Raw genomic sequence first — 14,508 nt, 5'->3', positions numbered from 1 at the left:
AATAAATAAATATTAAGAAAGCACATAAAAATTAATTTTCACCAATTAAAAAAATCCTAAAAATAATCCAATTAAAATCCAATAATTTTAAAACAAGAGAATAATTTTTGAATAAAATAAAAATATTACTTCAATAAAAATACACTAAAATACGAGGTGTTACACCTTGCCGCCCAGCATGATAAGAACCATGACCTCATTGATCTCGAGATCCAGAGAAGCTGAAATTCACAAAAGGCTCAAGAGTGGAGATAACACTCTTGTTTTGTGAGACATATGGCTCTCATGGATGAGCAACAATTGAAATAATTCATGAGGAGAAATGAAATATGCTCGGGTTGTAACAGAGGTAATAAAAGATTCAAAAGATGGACCTAGTCTATTTAGAAGGTAGGTGAGTACCTCTTTATCAGGAAGAGTGTGCCCAGTTGCAGCTAAGGATTCCACTAGGGATTGTACCTTACCAAAATAGTCAGAGATGTTTTGGTCTCCCTTTGGAAGATTTGTGAGTTGAAATTGTATTTGGAATTCCTTGGCTTGGGACTGAGAGGAGAACATAGAGGCCAAGGATGTCCAAAGTTTGTGAGCTGTTGTTGATGACATCACATGTCCTAAGATGGATTCACTAAGAGAAGAAAAAAGTATGCTTAAAACAAGTTGGTCCGTTCGTTTCCATGAAGAAAAGGCTTGATTGGTTTTTGGGATATTAGATGTAGAATTAATTATAAATTCAGAAGGAGGAGAGACTGAGGCATCAAAGGAGTAGAGATCCTGCCCCCATAGATAAGCCGAAATTTGTACCTGCCATAGAAAGTAGTTATCATTTGATAACTTTGTGGTGACTATATGGGAGAAGGAAGAAATCGTGGGAGAGGAAGACGATGCAGCCATGATAACAGAGTATTGATAATTAGTCTCGACAACTCTGATACCATATCAACATAGCTAAAAATAATGCAGAGAAAAACTTCCTTGCGTTTTCATTGAAAGATGTTGGTATTTATATAGAGAGTAGCAGAAAAGTAGAAAGTCTATACGGAAAATAGAAAATGGAATATTGTTTGTACTACTTGAGAGAATTACTAACTTGTCTACGGTTCTATTATAGTAGGAATGAGAAGAAATATTGGTTTGTTGTTGTACTTGGCGTGGTGCATGACTCTGTCATTTTGTTATTGCCGAGTTGCCCTATATACGTTCCATCTATTTGTCAAAATATGTTGTAGATGAGTCACTAGTCTAATACCCATCCCCACGTCCGTACATTTAGGAAGCGCCACACGTAGTCAACAACCAGCTTCCTCCTCCTGCAGCCACTTTGGAGTAATACCTAATGAGAACTATGAACCGGCTGCATCCCACGTTCACACGCCAAGGCCACGTCCCACATCGGCCAACCCCACACGCACCTGACCATTGCTCCTCCTCGTCACTTTCTCTCACGTTTTTATTTTTCTTCTCACCTAACGTGTACACCTCTCTCATTTCTATGAGTTTTGCCGCCTAAGCCATACCCCAGCCCAACACCTCACTCTTCCACCTCTGTCTCCCACCTCACTCATGCACCTCCTACCAACCAAGTTTGCCTTCCAACACCCATGAAGGAAGTAAACTCGTGACCCTACAACTAGTAGTCGTGTAAGACATGACAACCGTAAGCCCCTTCCCATTACCAACCACCATGCCCAGCCACTACTCCTACACAACGAAAGCTGCCCTAGCATCGCCCAACACCAAAATGCTAGCCTCCACCCATGGCCAACCAGTCTCCTCATTGCCACCAAGTCCTCTGTTCGACAATGCCGAAAACAGAGTGAGCTTTGTACTACCAACCACTCTCCACGCATGCCCAAACTGCAAGCCACCTTCACCAACTTTCGTGGGAAGCAGAAATCGAAACTGCTTTGTTTTAATCCCATTGAAACAGAGCAATGTCACCTAAACCAGGAGCAACCTGCACGCTTCCTAGCGTGCCAACATGCATCATCGAGCGACACCACCATGGACAAGCTGCTTATGCCATCGCACGTAGTGGTCAATCAACATGGAAGCCAACCCTCCACTCATCTTGGTCGTCCCACGTTGCCACCGCCATTTTGTAGGAAAAACGTAGCCACAAATCGACATTGCATGCCATTTTCGTAAGGCCTCTAATATGTTCCTCCTGTGGTTTAAACTTGTGTGATCTTAATCGTTGAAGTTACGTAAATACCCCTGCGAATAAGTGTTGATCGTAGAATTAATATTTTATGATATGTTTCCGATAAAATAAGAAAAAATAGGTGTTTGAAGGTGGAATATAATTTAGACTTTGATGTATTAGTTGGAGATATTAAGTGGATGTCGATGAATTTGGAAAACAATGATATTTTAGGGTTAGGGGAATTTTAAAAATTTAGGAAAAGTAAGTTATTTTAGTATTTCAGGTTTTAAGTATGGAAATAAGTGTTCGATTGAACATTTACAAAAATTACATGACTATTTTTATAGATGATGATTAATATTTGTTCGAAACTCTTGTGAAAAAATTTTAAAAAGTTAAAAAGTTCAAGTAAACAGGATTTTTATGCTAGACTTTGCATAAAAAGAAAATAAATCGAGGTTGATTTATGAAAATGTACATGATATATTTTGAAAAGAAATGTGAAAAATAATCTCAGTTATGTGTTATGCATTACATATGAGATCTATATAAAAGAAAAAAAATATTTCTGACATGACTAGTGTAGACATGAGCAAGATTTTGACATGTTGTTTTCTTAAATGTGCAAAAGAGCGAATAAGAAATCTCAGAAGTTTGTACATGTTATATGAAGATGTTATGAATCTGTTTCTAACTTTGTGAAAATGATATGAATATGTTTAACACTCTGTTTGATATGATATGCATCTGAAAAATATTTGGCAAGACTTTCCAATTCTGTTTTGATTTTGATTCTGGTTCTGATATGATGATTCTGATTTTGTTATATGGTTGGTACTAACATCTCTAATGTGAGTGTATCCACTTTGGAAACAAAGTAATTTTTCTGTGTGTTCTTTTCCTGTGTGTACACTTGGGATTCCGATAATGAATAATGAAAATTTTCACATTCTAATACTACTTGGTTTGGCCACCAGGGACAGCAAAATCCTATCACGGGAGTTAAACATAGTATAAAATATGATACGATATAATATGATGTGAAATGATATGATAAGATGAAAATGTTCAATAATGTTGTGCCAAAAGGTCTTTGAATATAAACAGTTTGAAATGTCGTTCTGATGTTTTGATAACATGGTTTTGGGATATGCATTCTGAAAACGAAATGTTTTGTTTCTGTATACTGAACTATCTGAAAATGTTCATGCTTACATACTAATATATGTTCTTTGCTTACTGAGCTGTTGATAATTAACCTCTTATCTTCATAATATTTTCAGATCCTTGAATGTTTCAGTTGAGAATCAAGAACCTATCTTCATAATATTTTCAGATCCTTGAATGTTTTAGTTGAGAATTAAGAATCAAAAGTATGTATAAAACTACGTGAATATAGTGTATTATCATCTGGGCACGTGGCGTTACAACAGTATATTACACTATTAAGCATAGTGGAATTCAAGAAAAAAGGAAATATAACATACTTGAGACTCGCATAGAAAACTCTTTTGTACGGTGGTCTCATTTATTTTCAAAAGAGTTAGGAGAGTTTGTCTACTCGGTAATCAAAGTTGAGATAGCATGTCTTTCGTGGACCGGCGTGGACTACAGACAGCCTCCAAAGGCTTAGCCTTCGACAGAACAAACCCTGAAACAGGGCTCATGTCCACCATCTCTTTATCAAACGTTTCCCAATCAAAGCACTGAATGAGTGCACCCAATGCCAATGAAAGTGTTCTCAGGGCCATGCCGGCTCCGGGGCAGGCTCTCCTCCCTACTCCGAAAGGGATGAATTTGAAAGTCTCTCTTTCTCCTTGGAATAATCCTTCAAATCTCTCTGGGTTGAACCTTTCGGGCTCCTCCCAGAACTTGGGATCTCTATGTATGAGCCATGCATTCACGACCAAAATCGTCCCTCGGGGTATCCGAAATCCCCCCACAGTGCAATCTTCTGCAGAAAAATGAGGCAACAGAAGTGGAACTGGGGGATAGAGTCTGAGGGTCTCGTTGATGACACAACGAAGATAAGGAAGCTTGGAAATATCCGAGTCATTTAGCAAGCGCTCATGTCCAACCTGGTCGTCAATCTCTGCTTTAAGCTTCTGCAATACCTTGGGATGATTCAGCAGAAGTGCCATTGCCCATTCCATGGCTGTTGCTGTTGTGTCTGTTCCCGCAACAAACATCATCTGAAAGATTAAAAGCTCCAGAAACGTTAGCGTAAAAGCAAAATTCTAATCACCCACCCTTGCTTTCTCGATGTTCGAAAGTAGTTCAAGTACTTCAAAGGCAGCACCGCAAAGCTAAAAGTTACATCGCCAGAAAAGAAAATCTTAGCGATAGAAATTACAAAGGAATCTTGGGAATGAGAGATACCCTGTTCTATACTTTGTATGGATACATGAACGGGAAACAATAATTTAGACTTTCCAAAATTCATATGTCAAGAAGATGCTTGGAATTTTGAAACTTTCCTGTAAAAATGCATGGCTACATAGTGTTCGACATGGAATTTGAAAGGTTTGCTCTGTAGTTTCTTTACTAAACAGGACAGAGAAGAGAATAGGATTGAAAATAAAGAAAGACAATCCATATATATTGATCTTTTTATCTCACCAAATAGATTCCAATTTAGATCTATATAATAAAACACAAAATATTTCATGCAAATGGATTTAGATTTAGAGCAGCTTTATTCCAAGAAAAATCATTCTCAAGCTGATATGTATAACACATCTACTAAAGTGACGTGGATGACATCCACTCTGCAAGCTGGCGCTTAGATTCTGTCATGATACTTGAAAAGTTTGAGATTGAAGCAGAGGATAGTTAAGTTTCAGGGGAAAATGACGAAGCAACAAACAAAGTGTGTGGGTGTGAGGGGAAAAGAGGAATGCTATGCATCGTTTCCTATTCTCATTCGCACCCACGCCTATGACTTTATAACTTTTTCATATAATGCATCGTGTTTTTCATAGGATGTGAGGATGTTTTTCATAGTGTATAGGATGTGTGGTAGTGAACAGTGACTTATAAGAAAGAATTTGTTTTTATTTAATAATTTAAAAAAACCACCTTGAGAACAAATGATTAATTAGCAACGCAATTAAGAAGTAATGAAAAAGATTTTTATGATCACTTACCAAAATGATGCTTTTGACGACATCATCTGAACAGAATTCAGGTTCTGATTCATGAATAGACAGCAAAGTTTCAATCAGAGTCCTCGTCTTTACCTCGTCCATTACGGTAGTGGTATTCAAAGAACTGGTTTTCTCCTGCTTAGTCTCTTGTATCCAACCCCTCAGCAACTCATCCCTCTTCCCCCTCAAACTAATCATGGCTTTCTCTATCCCTTTGTAACCAACCCACCTCAAAACCGGAAAGAAATCGCATACATTCATTGACAAGCTTGCAAAGTAAGTATCCTTCATATCTTTGAGACGTTTCTTTCCCACATCCGTGATTGTAGCCTCCTCTCCAACACATGGCTTTCCAGTGAGCATCCTCATCGTTATATTGAACGTCAGAATTGAGCTCAGATACCGAAACTCCACTTTTTGGGGTTCTTCTCCATTTGACACTTTGAACAATTGGCGAATAAGGGAGTAAACTTCTTCCTGTCGAATGATGGAAGATTTTTGGAGGCTGTTAGTAGAGAAGATCTGAAGACTCACCAGGCGTCGAAGGTTCCGCCAAAAGTGGCCATATGGAGCCCAAACTGGATTAGTGAAGTTGTAAGTAAAATGCTCGCCCGCCATGGTGCTGGGACGATTTGCAAATATTATGTCATTCTTGGTGAAACACTCTTCAACAGCAGAGGGAGATGATATGACAAGCATAGATCGGGAACCTAATTTCAGAGATAGGATTGGACCATATTGCAACGATAGGGTCTGCAGTGATTGGTAGATAGGTTGTTTAAGAAGGTGGAAATGGCCGATTATTGGAAGAGAAAATGGACTAGGCGGTAGATTTTGGTTGCGGCGGTATAGAAGTTTAAGGATGAATACGGTGGATAGGAAGAAAGCTATGTAACAGTACAAGTTTTCCATTGCCAAGGAATCAAAGTGGTTCATCAACGAGAGAGAGAGAGAGAGAGAGAGAGAGAGAGAGAGAAGCAGGGGAGAGAGATTATCTTGATACTGAGCTGAAAGTTGAAGAGAAAGAGATCAGTACTGTTTGTCCTCACACTCGTTGTCTTCAGCGAAACAGCCAGTTATTCTTCTTCTTATCTTTGAAAATGATTTCCAGCTGAGGTGGAAAAAGCTTATTCCTTTTGTCTTCATCATCCCTTTAGTCGCAGGGCAGATATTGTTATCATGTATGGAGCTAGTTTCTATCCTTTTCTTCTTTCCAAGATAATCAACACGAGGGAATTCAGGAAATCAGTACTCCCTTTGAATATGATTACAAAGAAAAATACTACTTTACTCACGCAACTTGTTGACTTACTTTGGCATCTTATATATTTTAAATTTTTTCTTTATTTAATAGTTAAGAAAATCATTTTTAGTGTATTGATATTTTTTTATATTTTTTAAAAATATTTTAAATTAATAAAAAAATATGAATAAAAAATAAATAAAAATATATTTTTAACCTAACAGTAAGCCTGAGCGATGCACTCTGAGAGCCCTTTAAGAAATGTTAATTAATTAGCTTTGTCGAACGATAGCTATTGATCCCTTCTCTCTCTCACGTTTGGTCTAGTATGTTCAAGATCAAATGAAAGCAGCATTGAGAACGTGATAGTATCATCAACTAATTTAAGAAGACGGGGGGTTGAAACGGTCGGTAAAGAGATGAAGCTGAATTTGAGATTCCACCAAATACTAACGTTGGAATATGTATTAGTACTTACTATCATCCATAAAACCCACCTAATTTCATTTTTTTTATTATTTTTGAATGAGATGATGTTAGCTAAAACTAACTAATGGGAATAAAATATCCCAGTCAAGTCCATCAAAGGCTCCCACTAAAAGATAAAAGAAGAGAGAGAAAGAAGGGACAAAGAGAGAACAAGGAAAATGAAAGTATCAAAAAGAAGGGAAGGTGGTCATGGAAAGGAAAATGAGAAAGTAGAGAAAAGAAAGGTGGTCAGATACGCTAAGAGAAAAGGTTGTCATTCCTCACCATGCCCAATGCAAGGGATAAAAAGGGATCATACCAAGCGAGAAAGGGACTTTTTTAGTTTCTTCAACCTCACAACGAGAGCTCCAACAAGAATATCTCCTTCAGAAATAGATCTTCGACTTTCATTGTACAGTTAGAAATGAGACTATAAAATACTCATGTTATAGTGGATTTTCCCTTCAAACGACTCGTCGATGTAGGTATTATGCCGAATCACCTAAATCTTTGTGTCTCAATCTCTCTATTTTTCCTGAATTTATTTTCCATTCACTGTTATGGTTGTACGCACTAAGGACAGACAACCGCACTGGACTACTGGTGAGGACTCCAAACTACACTGATCGAGGCCCGAGTCATCACAACGGGTTGGGGATGACTCTTTCTCCCCTTCCATCTAGCAATGAATTTTTTGGCAATAATAGTTGGCGCCATTTGTGGGATTCGATTAATTTTCTACACTAGAGGTAGGAGATGGACGATTTTTCGACGCACTAAATAATCTCCAAATGAGCAAATAAAATTTTTCCCAAATAAGTATTCTCGGAATCCACACTTTTATTTTTATGAACAACACAGTCGCAAAAAATAGGCATCTGAACCTTTTCTCACCTAGGTGAGAACCCCTGGTCAAGTACCTTGCACTAAAATGAACTCTGCCCACGCACATCTAGATTTTGCACTTGCACATGTTTGGTGCCAATTGTGCATGGCATGCACAATGTACCATGGGTGCATGTTTCCATGCAACCAAACTGAGTCAACCTTATGCATGTTGCCATGCACAATGGACCGCCGGCAGTTTCTGGCTCCACCACTATGGCCTCTGTCCACGGCAGTCGTGAACAGTGCACCTTGTGTGCGCCTCGCCGTGCACACAGGACAACAGCACAACCTAACTGAGGAACCACCGGGGGAGGGTGCCAACAGCCACCCTATAGTCCATCAGCGTCGTCTCTCTCTGCTGGTGTTGTCCTAGACACTACGGGCCACCACCACGTACCCAGTGCGCATTGCATGCACCTAGAAGCTCACGGCGAGCAGCCGTGAGCCCACCTTGACGATCAACATTCACCACTAGAACTGTCGGCGATCTTTGTTGCTAGCGAGGTGCTCCGTTGCTAGGTTAACTCCTCGATCATGAGGGTAGAAACACACCAACACCCTGCCCTCAGCCACCCACTGGCAAGCACAAGGGCTCAGTCGAAGCACCTCTCGGCCTCAGCAGGTGGTCGACCACCATCCTACCATGCATCCCATTGCATACATCTCGATCGAGTAACTTAGCGTCACTTTCTCGCCAACCTTGCTTGGGATCACACTCCTTGGTCATGACTCAAACTCCTCAGCAATAGTTAGCTCCTCGCCAACCCTGCCCAACAACAGGATTCCTCGGCCACAACCATCCTGCCATGCACATAGGCGAGCACCTACTCTGCACAAAGTTTCTCAACTATTGGAAGTTGCATGATCTGAGCTTGGTTGGACTTCTCAATCAACAAAATTCTCCAGCTCACTTGCTTGGACACAAAGTTCCCCAGCCTGGCTTGGACATGATGTTTCTCCCCTTAGTTACCCGGACACAAAGTTTCTCGCCACAAGCTCCATGGCCAACAGGTCTTCCTAACCATAATGTTACCTGGCCACTCAAAGTTCCCCGACCTTATGTTTTTGCTCGTGCTACACACATGTTGCAAGCACCATACATGAGCCATGTGCGACACACGTAATGAAGCACCAGGAACAACTCGGTCACATGCTTCCCGGCCTGGAGTTGACCAATCGTGAACCACCTGACAATGGGGTGAGTTGCCAGCTACACAACACTCCTCGGGCACGACATGCTTGGCCACAATGCTTTACACGACCACAGTGGATTTTGGTTCGTGATGAAGTAAAAAAAAAAAAAAAAAAAAAAAAAAGATGAAGGAAGGAACAACAACCAGCAACGGGTAACTTCAGTCAAGGAAAGACCAGCTACAGCGACAACTCAAGTTCTCCTAGTTTGTCTCCCTCAAAATGTATGTGAATTTCATTTATACTAATGGAATTGGTTTCTGTGGAGTGAAACACTGGCTACATAGCCCCACTTGGGCGTTGCTCAGGCATCTTAATATGTCTCCATCAAAATAAACTGCTCGATATTGCGAGCACCCTAGATCTTTGTTGTTCCCAAAGCAAGGTTATCTGCGGGCCTTGCTAGCTCACCTCAAACCTTCATCATGCTCTAGCAAAGCAACTCGGATTTGCAAATCTCACATTTGTGATTTGGATTATCTACACTAACCAATTTGGATTTTTTAACACGGACAGGCATCTTCTTCAACAAAGTCGAGTCCCTTGACTCACCACATGAAGCTTAGGTCGAGCACAAATCCCTTGACTTGCCCAAACGGCTAGCCGGACACAAGTCCTTTGACTTGACCAAATGGCCAGCCGGACACAAGTCCCTTGACTTGCCGACCTTCGTGCCACCAAGCTGAGTCCCTTGATTCGCCACGAAGTTTAGGCAAGGCATCAGTCCCTGGACTTGCCCAAACGGACAGTTGGACACAAGTCATTAGGCTTGCCGACCTTTGCGCTACAAATCCTATACACAAGTTCCTTAACCTGCCGATCTTTGCGCTACAAAGTCGAGTCCCTTGACTAGCCAAGAAGCTTAGGCCAGGCACAAGTCCATTGACTTGCCCAGACGGCCAGTCGAACACAAGTCTCTTAACTTGCTGACATTCGTGCCACAAAGCCGAGTCCCTTAGTTTGCCATAAAGTTGAGGCCAAGTACCAGCCCCTAGATTTACCCAGACGGTTAGTCGAACATAAGTCCCTTAACTTGCCGACCTTCGTGCTACAAAGCTAAGTCCCTTGACTTGACAACCTTGGTGCCACCAAACCAAGTCACTGGATTTGCCACGAAATTTAAGCCGGGCACTAGTCCTTGGACTTGCCCAGAAGGTCATTCGGACACAAGTTTCTTGACTTGCTGAGTTTCGAGCCACCAAGTCAAGTCCCTTGATTCGCCACGAAGTTTAGGTTGGGCACCAGTCCCTTGGCTAGCCCAATCAGCCAATCGAACACAAGTCCCTTGAATTTCTGACCTTCGTGCCTCCAAACCGAGTCACTTGACTTGCCCTTGAATAGCAACAACAACACAACATATTCTCCAACAAATGCCGAGTGTTACACTCATTCCATAACCGCCGCCTACAGGTTATCTTTAGGAACGAGCCTTTGAGCTCCACAACTACCTTGCGCAGAATACCTTCGGGAATGAGTCGACGAGCCTGACAACTGCCTAAGATGCACCTAGAGGGTCGACAGGCTCCCTGACCATTTAGAGCAGGTTACCACTAACAAACATCAACAACGAAACAAAAAGGTCACGAGCGGGAATGGTCAAGGACCGCCCGACCCTACTCGTTCCTCGCTGAGAGTCAACAGGTAGGTCAGGTCACTAGACTGCCCAACCTACCTTGCGATGAATTCACGACTAGAAAAGGTCAAGGATCGCTCAGCCTCCTAGGTGACCAATGGTCGTGTAGGTCACTTGACTACCTGACCATCATGCCCCCTTAAGCGGTCGAGCTCATCTCCCACCAAAGCCAAGCTCCGTGCTCGCACCTTACGTGGTCGAGTCTATCTCCGGCCAAAGCCAAGCTCTATGCTTGCACCTTACATGGTCGAGCTCATCTCCCACCAAAACCGAGCTTCGCGCTCACACCTGACATGGTCAAGTACATCTCTCGCTAAAAGCTGAACTCCGCACTCACACCTTAGGCAGTCGAACACATTGGATAGTGAGTTGAGATGAGATGAGTTTGGATAAAAGTTAAAAATTGAATAAAATATTGTTAGAATATTATTATTATTTTGAGATTTGAAAAAATTGAATTGTTTATTATATTTTGTGTGGGGATTTGAGAAAGTTGTAATAATTGGATGAGATGAGATGAGTTGAGATCAACTCAGAATCCAAATGGGGCCTAGTCAACATATCTGCAGGACTCTTCTTTCCACAAATCTTCTCAAGTATCAATTTTTCATTGTCACGAAGAGTTCAAATAAAATGATATCTAATTTGAATATGTTTGGTCTTTGAATGAAATACTGGATTCTTGACATGGAATATGACACTCTAATGGTCACTATAGAGAGTACACTTCTTATTCTTCTTACCCAACTCATCCAAGAAACTCTATAACCAAATCATTACCTTTAAAGCTTCAGACACAACAACATACATGACTTCTGTGGTAGAGAAAGCAACAGTCTTTTGCAAGTCTGAAGTCGACGACACAGCAGTACCAACTAGAGTGTATGCAAAACATGTAGTACTCTTCCAATTAGTATCACCAACTAAATCAGCATCACATAACTTTGCAGTTTCAGACCAACTACAATAAGGCAAACACACATATTTGAAGAGCGCCTTACGAACATTGGCATTGGCTTCATCAAAATGTGAAAGTTTGAACTTTGAGCTACAGTGATTTAAAGTACATCTTCAAATTTGATGATGTACTGTTCATAATCAAAAGTAATATTTTATTACAAAAACTAAAACCAACTTATTTCCTGCGTAAACGGTGTAAAGTAATATAATAGTTTGTTCTTTAAATAATAACCCAATTAAATTCGTATAGGGTTAATACTATAGGGTTATAGCTATAATATAATATAATTTGTTATAATAATATAATATAATATAATTTGTTATAATAATATAATATAATATTATTAGCTAAAAACTCCGATGCTCCCATGTAATTCCATTCCAGCAAAAAGGTTGCTGATACTATTTGGGATGCTTTCCGTTTAATCTTTGATTATTAATCGTTGGGCTTTCTTTGGATAGTTTAATTGTAAAATATGAAAAAAATTAAAAATATTATTATGAAGAAAATAATATTATATTATTATTTTGATGAATCAAATGACTAATCCAATGTGGGGTTATGGATAGGGAGGTTTTGGAATTATGGAAAACATGTACTTTTCATCAAATTTTGAAGATGGCTTTGATGAAGCCAATACCAATGCTCTGTACCTCATAATCCACTTTATTGTCGCCCCAATGCTACTTTCCTAGAGACAAAACACACCTATATTTTTTGAAAATTCACTCAACTCTTTCTTCTGCAAAATCGACAGTGTCTAAAGTTGCATATGCTCAATTGATGAGTAGTGCATAGATTTTGGAGTATGGGACATGTGGGGCCTAAACAATATCCTTTATACAGATAATATAATAACATATAATTATATTTTGGGAATGAGAATCGGACTAAAAGGAGGGGTGCCAATTCGTGTTCATGGATTGTGTTTGTGTCATGTAAAAGTCATGGATATTTGACTATATAGGTAAACCCGATTCTGACTTGTTAAGTTAAACGAGTCAGACCTTCAAACTTAACACGACCCCTTTAAATAATGGGTCATATTGTGTCACCCTTTTTGACCCGTTCAACACTGTAAGGGGATTTTCCTGTCGGGCAAGGCCCACTGGACTTCAGCCCTAAAAAAACCCGGCCCATGGATGTCCCTACCCGCATAGGGAATAAGGGGGTCTATCAAGGAGAGGCACCAAATGGACGACAAGACTGATCAGTCTGACATTCCACGGCCAACTTCAGAGCTCAGGGACCTACACAGAGCGCGACAAAAAATGCAGAGAGCCCTTGATCTGTTGGTGTCAGATCATCTATGGCACATATGGCTTGAACATGGTCATGAAACCACGCCGCATTAATGGCAATACTGCTAAAGTTACACGCCAGATTTATGAAATCGATGCAGAGCCATGCGGTATTAAAGGAGGTCTAACAGCAAACGCAGGACAGAAGGCACATACTTTGTGGAGGAAAATATTATTTTATGCCTTTCCCAGACCACAGTATAAATAGCCAATTCTAGGTACCGAAACGCTCTCTAATCCCTAGGCTCTTTACTTATTGACAAATTTCTAAGAATATTTACTAACTTTTGCATTGGAGGTTACCCAGCCCCTAGGCCTTCTTCTCAAAGTCGCAGTCTTCTCTATCTTTAACTAGCTCGTTTTCGAAGACCTGAGTTGTCGGAGTTTGGCCCAAAGGTATGCGAAACACTAAATTAACAATGGCGCCGTCTGTGGGATTGTTATAGATCTTTTGTGTCTTTCGCGCACCCAAGACAACTCATTCCAGGCAACTTAGAGATTCGTTGAAACTTCTCAAGACATGGAAATAGACAGGCAAAGAAACATGCACGTAGGAATGGGAAGGTCGCGATGGGAAGAGACCATGCATATGTGGATAGAGCAGTGCATACAACAGAGGATACCAACGCTTTGTTGCCAGCCCCAGATCACGCGACGGTTATAAGCGAAGTTCGAGATGAGCAGGGGCTCTGGAAGGCCAAGCCAATCGGACCACTGGAGCTTGTTACCCTCCACCCAGATCGACTATAAGCTACAGTGCCGATTAGAATGATGTTCAAAGCTCGAGACACCATGTAGCAACTCCCCGCTGAACATCTGGATGTGTTCGCATGGAACCATGGGGACATGCTCGGGATAGCGCCTGAAATCATACAACACGGCTTAAGTGTGGATCCAATAGCCGAAGGCTTATGGCGGAAGCGGCGAAGCATCAGTGCAAAGAAGAATGCTGCCATAGCCGAGGAGGTAGACCGACTGCTGGGTGGGGGGTTCATCTGAGAAGCTCACTACCCAGTGTGGTTGTCTAATGTAGTGCTTGTGAAGAAGCCAAGCGGCAAATGGAGATTGTGCATCAACTTCACTTACCTCAACAAACTTGTCCAAATGACAGCTTTCCGCTTCCTCGCATCAACCTCATTGTCGACTCGAGGCGAGTCATCATTTGGCTTCATGGATGCCTACTCTGGGTATAACCAGATCCGTATGAAACCCAAAGACGAGGTGAAAACTTTGTTCATCACAAACCGAGGCTTGTACTTGTACATGGCGATGCCCTTTGTATCAAGAATGCGGGGGCCACTTACCAGCGATTGGTCAACCGTACTTTTAAAGACTAGATAGGAAGAAATATGGAGGTCTACGCAGATGACTTATTGGTCAAAAGTAGGACCTTAGAACAATACTTGAACGACTTAAGATAAGCTTTTGCGATACTGCGACAGTACTAAATGAAGCTAAACTCGGCCAAGTGCGCCTTCGGTTTAGGGTCGGGAAATGTTTTGGGATTTATGGTATGCGAATGAGGTATTGAAGT

General features: G+C 40.9%; 1 protein-coding gene across 1 annotated transcript; it reads right to left on the bottom strand.

The window, feature by feature from the left end:
• Positions 1–3,496: 3,496 nt before the first annotated feature.
• On the bottom strand, positions 3,497–6,353 carry LOC121242898 (cytochrome P450 81C13-like). The gene is made up of 2 exons (XM_041140902.1): positions 5,290–6,353; positions 3,497–4,335 (listed from the first exon to the last, which is right to left on the bottom strand). Exons 1-2 carry the CDS (start codon positions 6,223–6,225, stop codon positions 3,712–3,714), a joined length of 1,560 nt encoding a protein of 519 aa, XP_040996836.1. The 5' UTR covers positions 6,226–6,353; the 3' UTR covers positions 3,497–3,711.
• Between the last annotated feature and the right edge of the window lie 8,155 nt (positions 6,354–14,508).

The sequence above is a fragment of the Juglans microcarpa x Juglans regia genome, chromosome 8D (genome assembly GCF_004785595.1).
Source record: "Juglans microcarpa x Juglans regia isolate MS1-56 chromosome 8D, Jm3101_v1.0, whole genome shotgun sequence".
Taxonomy (NCBI): Eukaryota; Viridiplantae; Streptophyta; class Magnoliopsida; order Fagales; family Juglandaceae; genus Juglans; species Juglans microcarpa x Juglans regia.
The sequence above is the reverse complement of the archived record's forward strand: the minus strand, read 5'-3'. Positions and strand labels throughout refer to the sequence as shown.

Bases quoted from the DNA above. Each gene is read 5' to 3' on its own strand.
- LOC121242898 (XM_041140902.1), bottom strand. From the start codon at position 6,225: ATGAACCACTTTGATTCCTTGGCAATGGAAAACTTGTACTGTTACATA. The intron at 4,336-5,289 runs GTAAGTGATCAT...TTAATCTTTCAG, and splicing joins TCGTCAAAAGCATCATTTTG to ATGATGTTTGTTGCGGGAAC.